General features: G+C 41.0%; 1 protein-coding gene across 1 annotated transcript in view; it reads left to right on the top strand.

Moving 5' to 3' along the window:
- LOC106089118 (gamma-1-syntrophin) overlaps positions 1-10000 on the top strand; it is a 238422-nt gene that overhangs the window by 212356 nt on the left and 16066 nt on the right. The window contains exon 8 of the mRNA XM_059370112.1: positions 2203-2427. Coding sequence (XP_059226095.1) covers positions 2203-2427 — 225 coding nt within the window. The remainder of the gene's footprint in view (positions 1-2202; positions 2428-10000) is intronic.

Here is a 10000-nt window from a genome sequence, read left to right as displayed (position 1 = left end):
ACATTTATTATCCGATTTTGCTAAAATTTGGGACGGTGAGTTGTTTTTGGCCCTTCGACATTCTTCGTCAATTTGGCCCAGATCGGTACAGATTTGGATATAGCAGCCATATAGACCGATCCGCCGATTTAGGGTCTTTGGCCCATAAAAGCCACATTTATTACCCGATTTTGCTGAAATTTGGGACAGTGAGTTGCGTTAGGCCACCCGATATCCATATTCAATTTGGCTCAGATCGGTCTAAATTTGGATATAGCTGCCATATAGACCGGTCCTCCGATTTAGGGTCTTAGGCCCATAAAAGCCACATTTATTATCCGATTTTGCTGAAATTTGAGACAGTGAGTTATGTTAGGTCCCTCGACATCTTTTTTCAATTTGGCCCAGATCGGTCCAGATTTCGATATAGCTGATGTATAGACCGATCCACCGATTTAGGGTCTTAGGCCCATAAAAGCCACATTTATTGTCCGATTTTGCTAAAATTTGGTACAGTGAGTTGCGTTAGGCCCTTCGACATTCTTTTTCAATTTGGCTCAGATTGGTCCAGATTTGAATATAGCTGCCATATATACCTCTCTCTCAATTCAAGGTTTTCGGCCAATAAAAGGCCCATTTATTGTCCGATGTCGCCGAAATTTGGGACAGTGAGTTGTGTTGGGCCCTTCCACATTCTTCTTCAATTTGGCCCAAATCGGTCCAGATTCAAATATAGCTGCCATATAGACCGATATCTCGAGTTAAAGTCTTGGCCCCATAAAAGGCGCACTTATAATCCGATTTTACTGAAATTTGTCATAGTGACTTTTGTTAGGCTTGTCGACAACCGTGTCCATTTTGCTATACACAATTGAACAACGACTTGTACTTATCAGTATTTTGTCCAAATCGGAATAAATTTCGATATGACTGTTATGGGGCATAAGGTATGCATTTTTCACCGAACTTTGATACCCACCGACTCGAATATATTGGGTTGCCCAAAAAGTAATTGCGGATTTTTTAAAAGAAAGTAAATGCATTTTTAATAAAACTTAGAGTGAACTTTAATCAAATATAATTTTTTTTATACTTTTTTTCTAAAGCAAGCTAAAGCTAACAGCTGATAACTGACAGAAGAAAGAATGCAATTACAGAGTCACAAGCTGTGAAAAAATTTGTCAACGCCGACTATATGAAAAATCCGCAATTACTTTTTGGGCAACCCAATATATTCGAGTCGGTGGGTATCAAAGTTCGGCCCGGCCGAACTTAACGTCTTTTTACTTGTTTCTAATCCCACTGGGCGTAACTTTTAACTGCCCAGCTAGACCCACTAAATACCATGGCAGTATCTTTCCTCCTTAATAAAATTTAACGAACGGTGTTGGTTTCATCGTAGTTCTCTGATGAGGATGGTTCTATCAAAACACTTAAGAGACTGATCGTTGCTCTTTTCTTGGTGTCTAGAAGGATACAATGTTTTAATTTTTGTTAAATAAACTGATCAATTCGGTTCTCCCATTTCTTTTTGTATGGTTTTTGACCGTCAGTCTGTTTGTCAGTTCTTACGTCTGGCATAGAGCTGGCAAAAATCGATGGTACTATCGATATATTTTTATTTTGTTAGATCTAGTCTGGATGTCTGTCTGTCCGTATGTCCATCCGTCGATCTGTCTGTCCGTCCCTCTGGCAGTCTGTTTTTTTGTCTATCTGTGTGGTGGTCTCTCTGTCTGCCCGCTATCTTCAAATTTGCACAGCCATTTCTGTGTGTCTATTCGTCTATCTATCTGTCCGTCCATCTGCCTGTCTGTCTGTTTATCGATCCGCCTGTTTGCCCATCTGTTTGTCCGTCATTTGACACTTAGGATTTTCTAAAGACTCCTGATAGTCGATAGATAGGTTATTATATAGTCGGCAATTGTCCACTCTTGCCTTCCCCTAATTGGTTTTATGTTAATTCTTGTCCTGCATACATTTGTAAAACTCTTCCCTATGTCAATGCTCTTGTTGAGAAAGGAAGGCAGGCAATGTAATTAATTTCATTTATTATGACAATTTGCTCCTTGTTGTGCCTTAACCCAATTCAATTAAAGCTTTTTGTGTAAATATTGATAGCATACTAATTGAATTCTCTATTTATTTCTCTCTTCCCTCTCGCTCTCGGTCTTTCTCTCTCTCTCTCTCTCAACCACTTGCAACAATTATTTTCCCCATTTACAGCTAAATGTAGCCGGTTTAACAAAAGCCTTAGTTGTTTACAAAGTCTACCAGACCATGTTTCGTGTTGTCAAGGAATCGGAAACGGTGGACAGTCGTCAACACTGCTTTCTGCTGCAGAGTGCTGGACATGAGCCTCGCTATCTGAGCGTGGAGACACGCCAGGAGTTATTACGCATCGAGAATAGTTGGAATGCAGCCATAGTAACGAGTGTCATTAAATTGGGGGTAAGTAGAGGAGAGTTCAAACAATGGAATCCAACAACATTATCATCATTATCTACCAGCACAGCTATCTATCACATTAACATTCCCCATAAACACACACACACACCATAGAGTGGGAGAGAGACGTATCAAATCAACAACCAGGTATCCATCAACAATTGTTGTTTGTTATCAACTTCAAATCAAAGCATTGCCAATGCAACCATGGCTACACTCAATCCTCAATGCGGGCGGGCATAGCATGCGGTGGAGACGAGGACGACAAAAGGCATTGTGGTTCGTTTGTAAAATGTTTGGTTTTCCGGGTAACCAAGACCACATGCCCACACACAAACCAAGGGTCAGGCAGGCATAAAAACGCAAGTGTGGACACGCCACATGCGGTTGTGGACATGTTTAAATTAAGATTTTATTACTGGGATTTGTGGGAATTTCAGCTATACTTTGCGCTAGCATTGCATTATTGGCAATATCAGATGCCATTGGGTGCATTTAGAGTTTTTGCATAGTCTGTATGCGCCCATAGGCTTATATATGAACGACTGAAATCAAAAATGCCAAAACATTTATTGGACTCATTCTACAGGTTCCAATACCCGAAATTCATTATAGACCATTCATTGTGGCATAGGAGCGCTCCAAAGCATTTCGACTAGTACACCACTTTAGTGAGGTACATAATCCTTAATGAATGTGCTTTCATTCTATGGGTAATGAAGTATTGATCTGAGACGCTCGAGCTACTGGCTTCTACGCACTTCCCTGGGTGCTCGGACGTAGCTGGTGGGTCTATAGTATTAAACCTTCTAATAGAACACAATGCCGAGCCACGGTCCGTGGTTGAAGACATGACAACGTAGAGAAAATTAGTCTGGAATTGTGAACTTGTTTTTTAATGTGAATTTGTTTGCACCCTTCAAATCAAGGCGTCGGATGGCGTACTGCCTGTATGTTTCAACCCAGGTATGTAGGTAACAGCATGCTTAGCAAATTTTCGGTCGGTTGACTGCGTACTTCGTGATATAGTTGGTTACATCGAAGGGAATTTGGATAATTTGGGTGATTTTACTTTGGCGGACTTCTTAGGCACAAAAGATAGAGTTCGTACTCGGCGGTCTGGTGGTCATTAGGTGGTCTTTTGTTGATTTGGGTTGATACGAGCCTGCAAGGAAAAACTATCAACGCATCATTAGCGGAAGGCCCGATTAGAAAGATTGTGACGAGAGAAACTCCGCAAAGAGGGAGAGGAGAGGGGGGTCTTTTGAGAAGGAGAGTGTGAAGGAGAGGGTCAAGGAGAGGGTGAAAATCGTTGCCTACGCGGATGACCTCAAGGTGGTGTCCTCATGATGTGTAGCTGTTTCCTTTCTACTATTACTATATAGGGGGCGTTGAGAAAGCTGTCTGGATGGTCAAGGTCCAACGGGCTTGGCTTAAGTCCTAGAAAGACTGAGTTCCTAATTATCTCCAGGACAAGGAAGCTGGATGAATTCAGGGGAATTGTCCTGAATGGAGTAGATCTGCTGCTCTCTCCGGAGATCTAGTATCTTGGCGTGATTCGTGACAAGAAACTAAGCTGGAGAAGGAATTTCGACGAAAGGGTCTAAGAGAGACTAAATGCACTCTCCTCTTATCGCAATAAAATGGGAGTTGGGGCTTCGGCCAGGAACTATACTACTACTACTTCTACTTATACCAAATTTCCCTTAAATTTGTTTTATGCCGAGCACGAACGGCGTGCTGTATAGCGACACCACTTAATAGAGAAGTACTCATGGCAGGATACCCCACAACTGTGGCCAGCATTGGTAAAGGGATTGCCACCGCTGAACATTCCTGATATTCACACCGGGATTTGAACGCAGGCTTTTGGCATCAAGGCGGACATCCTAACCTCTGCGTCAGGGTAGCCTCCAATCCGGGGACTATACACTGGATATTTACAGCGGTTTTTCTGGCCGATTCTCAAATTGTTCTCCGGGCAAGATAATCGAGATGGTATGGAGTACAGCGGCGGTGATGATCTCTGGAGCAAGGAGAAGTTCCTCCAGTAAGGCGCTGAATGTTGTTCTCGTTCTTAGGCTTTTGCAGCTGTCTGTTAAGTGTGCTGCAATGAAAACCACCTTAATACCGAGTATTAGCGCTCCTCTAACTTTGGGACTCCTGGCATCGTGCCAGGAGCATCGTGCTGGCATGCTATATGCGGGTCTGCAGACTAAATATCAAGGGAGTCCTTTCTTGTGCTAGGGTTGAACTTGTTCTTACAAAAATTAGTACTTGGTTTGGGGTATTCCGCTCTTCCCGGTATCCGTTAATGGATGTTAATTGGATGGGAATACAGTGGAAAAAGTCTGCATTGAATTCCTTTTATTCAAATAGCCTTTTAGACTGGTGCAGCGTCTTTCAGGCGGAGGTCTTTGTAGTCCTGAAGGCACCGCAGACGATGTTTATGCGGAATTTTGGCCAATTCTCACCTATGGATGTCTGTTGTGGCTTTGGACTTCGAACAACTGTGCTCCGGGCAATATGATCGAGATGGTATGGAGTACAGCGGATGTGATGATCTCTGGAGCAAGGAGAATTGCCCCTAAAAGGGCGCTGAAAGTCATTCTCGTTATTAGGCTTTTGCACCCATCTGTCAAGTGTATTGCAATAAAAATCGCCCTAAGACCGAGGGAGTCAAGGCACTCCTCTGTATTTAGCACTCCTTAAATTTTGGGCATTCTTCTGCGCCACTGACACATGAAATTGCAGCGTGTTAGCATGCTATATGCGGGTCTGCAGACTATATATCAGGGGAGTCCTTTCTTGTGCTAGGATTGAACTTGTTCTTCCAAAAATTAGTACTTGGTTTGGGGTATTCCGCTCTTCCCGGTATCCGTTAATGGGTGTTAATTGGATGGGAATACAGTGGCAAAAGTCTGCATTGAATTCCTTTTATTCAAATAGCCTTTTCGACTGGTGCAGCGTCTTTCAGGCGGAGGTCTTTGTAGTCCTGAAGGCACCGCAGACCATGTTTATGCGGAATTTTGACCGATTCTCACCTATGGATGTCTGTTGTGGCTTTGGACTTCGAACAACTGTGCTCCGGGCAATATGATCGAGATGGTATGGAGTACAGTGGCTGTGATGATCTCTGGAGCAAGGAGAATTGCCCCTAAAAGGGCGCTGGAAGTCATTCATTCTCGTTCTTAGGCTTTTGCACCCATCTGTCAAGTGTACTGCAACAACAACATCGCCCTAAGACCGAGGGAGTCAAGGCACTCCTTAAACTTTGGGCATTCTTCTGTGCCACTGGAGCATGAAAATGAGGCGCGCCAGCATGCTATATGCGGCACGACTTACTATATACCAGGGGAATCCTATTTTGTGAGCGGGTTGGACTTGTTTTCCCGAAAACGATCTTCGGGTTGGGGGAAGTACGCCCTTCCTGAGACCTGTGGAATACACGAATGAGTGTAAATTGGATTAGAACACAGGATATAGATCGAACCATATTTTGATACAGCTGTCACATAGACCGATCTGCCGATTTAGGGTCATAAGTCCAAAAAAAAATGCAAATTTGCCCATAAACATTCCATTGAGGATTAAGGGCAAAGTTCTCACATATCAATTAGTGCTGTTTATAGCCGACTCCGAATGGACATTCTAAGCTCTGTGCTACGGTAAACCTATAAAAGCATCATTTATTACCCCATTTCGCTGAAAATTAGAACAGTGAGTTGGTCTGGGCCTCCCGTTGTTCGACTTGAAGATGGTCTACATTGGACCATATTTTAATATAGCAGACATAGAGACTGATTTAAGTGATATACTGTCTTAAGCACATTATTGTCCGATTTGGCTGAAATTTTGTACAGTGAGTTGCGCTTAGCCGCCCAATATCCAAACCGAGTATAGTCTGACCTCAAACTTTAAATGAATAAAGATTCTATATAGTCCGATTTGCCAATTTTGATTCTTAAGCTCATAAAAGCCTCATTTATTGTAATACAGATGTAAATGACTACACGCAAAAGGTATATACTCTGGACATCTACCAGACTAATGGCGTTGACACTGTCGAGGCACCCAAGGCTACTCAATGGGATGATACCAATCTATGTGTACTTCAACTTATTCCAATTTTATTGCCCTTGCTTTTTATCCAAACTGACTATGATTCTTCTCAGATCCCCTTCGCTCTACTATACACCATTCCTCTATTCTCATAACCACTACTCTTTTGGCGCACCTAACTTTACTTCATCTCCCCATTTATTAACCCTTCTCGCTTCTTCTATCACCTATCATCTCCTGCTTCCAGTATTCCTCTTGACTCCCTTCTGTTTAAATGTTAAGTTCCCACCTTGTTGTGCTTTATTTGTTGCTTTCCCACATAATGTCCTTCAATTTATAGCTAGAGGAGGAGACGATTTACATATTTAAACGGATTTACACGCAATCATTGTTAATGGGTTAATAATAGATACCCTGTTCAATTTTACATGTCACGGTCCTAAAAAAACTAGCCAAAATGAAATCGATAGTGACTACATTAAAAGCTTAAAGCATTTAACAACACGCTGATAACACCATGACTGCCCTCGACGCAAAACAAGGAGACAAGTGGCCCAGTGGCAACCAGCCATAGTAAATGCTGTTGCGAATGGCCATTAACGACCCTTTGAACAAAAACGACGACTACTACCATGGACACAAAATGGAAAAGTAGGCCAGTAAATTAATGGTGATTTCTTGTTGTGGGCAGATAGAATATAAATAATAGATAAACCTACAAGCGAAGAAGCGTGCGAGGGAACGTGTGAGGGAACGTGCGAGGAAGCGAGCCAGGGAATGTAACAAACAACTGGTAGAGCAAAATCCATTTGACAGGCATATCAATGTCATGACATGCATTGGAGCGTTAAAAGTTAGACATTAGCTTTGACCTTCATCATATTCGGGCCACATTCCAGGAATGAAGACAATCAAAAGATGAAAGCAAAAACATTTTTTTTTTGTTTGCTACCATGCTACGTTTGAGGGGTTATTTGGAAAACACTCAATGCGTAGATTTAAATAAAAAGAATAAAAAACAGGAAGTAAGGGAATTTATAGAATATTCACAAAAGATATACAATTCCATGAAAACATCTCAAGGATAAAACAACAAAAGAAATAAAACCAAAAATTTAAGAAAGGTAAGGTGAATTGAAGAATTCCTTTATAAATGAAAGATTTTTTTTTTTTTGATGAGTACATTTTATTCTTAATGTCAGCCACATTCATGCCAAACCTCTTATCATTAAGGAAGCGAGTACAATTTTCCCTTGAAAAATGTGCATGGGACTGATTAGAATGATATCTGATATCTGTATTAGTATTAGGCTAAATCGGATGAACATATAAAGGGTGATTTTTTGAGGTTAGGATTTTCATGCATTAGTATTTGACAGATCACGTGGGATTTCAGACATGGTGTCAAAGAGAAAGATGCTCAGTATGCTTTGACATTTCATCATGAATAGACTTACTAACGAGCAACGCTTGCAAATCATTGAATTTTATTACCAAATCAGTGTTCGGTTCGAAATGTGTTCATTCACCGTAACGTTGCGTCCAACAGCATCTTTGAAAAAATACGGTCCAATGATTCCACCAGCGTACAAACCACACCAAACAGTGCATTTTTCGGGATGCATGGGCAGTTCTTGAACGGCTTCTGGTTGCTCTTCACTCCAAATGCGGCAATTTTGCTTATTTACGTAGCCATTCAACCAGAAATGAGCCTCATCGCTGAACAAAATTTGTCAAAATTTGAACACATTTCGAACCGAACACTGATTTTGGTAATAAAATTCAATGATTTGCAAGCGTTGCTCGTTAGTAAGTCTATTCATGATGAAATGTCAAAGCATACTGAGCATCTTTCTCTTTGACACCATGTCTGAAATCCCACGTGATCTGTCAAATACTAATGCATGAAAATCCTAACCTCAAAAAAATCACCCTTTATTTGGAAGCTATATCCAAATTTGCACCGATTTTTACCCAATTTCTATAGGCTTTATCTCTTGGCCGAAAAAGATGCCAGGACCAATTTTGAAGACGATCAGATGAAAATTGTTACCTGTAGTTTGTACACAAAATATTGGGTTGCCCAAAAAGTAATTGCGGATTTTTTAAAAGAAAGTAAATTCATTTTTAATAAAACTTAGAATGAACTTTAATCAAATATACTTTTTTTACACTTTTTTTCTAAAGCAAGCTAAAAGTAACAGCTGATAACTGACAGAAGAAAGAATGCAATTACAGAGTCACAAGCCGTTGAAAAAATTTGTCAACGCCGACTATATGACAAATCCGCAATTACTTTTTGGGCAACCAATAACATGAACAGACGGGCAGACTGATAGACGGAAATAAGGTAAATATGGGCTATATCGCATTATATCTTATTATAGCACCCATATAGACCAAAGATGGGCTATATTAAACTATATCTTGTTATAGCTTCCATATAGACCGATCTGCCGATTTAAGGTCTTAATCCCATTAAAGCCACATGTAATATCCGATTTCGCTGAAATTTGGGACATTGAGTTATGTGAAGCCTTCCGGCATCCTTATTCAATTCGGCCCAGATCGGTCCATATTAAGATATAACTGCCATATAGACCAAACTCTCTATTTAAGGTCTTGGGCCCATCCCAAGATCTTAAAGATTAATTGTCCGATTTTGCTGAAATTTGAGACAGTAAGTTATGGTGGGACTCTCGGCGTTCTTGTTCAATTTGGCCCCCATCGGTCCAGATTTATATGTATCTGCCATATAGACCGCTCTCTCGATTAAAGGTCTAAGGCCCATAATAGGAGCATTTATTGTCCAATTTTGCAGAAATTAGGTATAGCGTGTTGTGTAGGTCTCCCCGACATCCCTGTTCAATATGGCCCAGATCGGTACATATTTGGATATACCGGCCATATATGTCAATTACCAAATTTAAGGTTTTAGGCCCGTTAAAGATGATTTTATTAACCGATTTTGGTGAAATTAGACACAATGACTAACATTAGGCCCCTCGACATTCGTACAGAGCATTGTTAAGATCGGTCTTTATTTCGATATAACTGGCATATAAACTGATCTCTCAATTTAAAATTTTGGGATCATACAGGCGTATTGCAAATTGCAAATGCAAATTTTGCCTATGAATCAGGGGCAAACTTCTCACATATCAATGAGTGCAGTCCCATTCAAGTTTTAAGCTCAATGATAAGGGGTCTCCTTTTTATAGCTGAGTCCGAACGGCGTGCCGCAGTGTGACACCACTTTGGAGAGAAGTTTTACATGGCATTGTACCTCACAAATGTTGCCAGCATTAGGAGGGGAAAACCATCGCTGAAAATTTTTTTCTGATGGTCTCGCCAGGATTCGAACCCAAGCTTTCAGCTTTATAGGTGGACATGCTAACCTCTGCGCTACGGTGGCATCCAAGGGTATTCAGTGTCCGATTACGCTGAAATTTCGTATAGCGAGTTTTGTTAGGCTCCTCGACGTCCAGATTTGGATATATTGCTGCCATATTGA

This window comes from Stomoxys calcitrans, chromosome 5 (genome assembly GCF_963082655.1).
Source record: "Stomoxys calcitrans chromosome 5, idStoCalc2.1, whole genome shotgun sequence".
Classification (NCBI taxonomy): Eukaryota; Metazoa; Arthropoda; class Insecta; order Diptera; family Muscidae; genus Stomoxys; species Stomoxys calcitrans.
The sequence above is the reverse complement of the archived record's forward strand: the minus strand, read 5'-3'. Positions and strand labels throughout refer to the sequence as shown.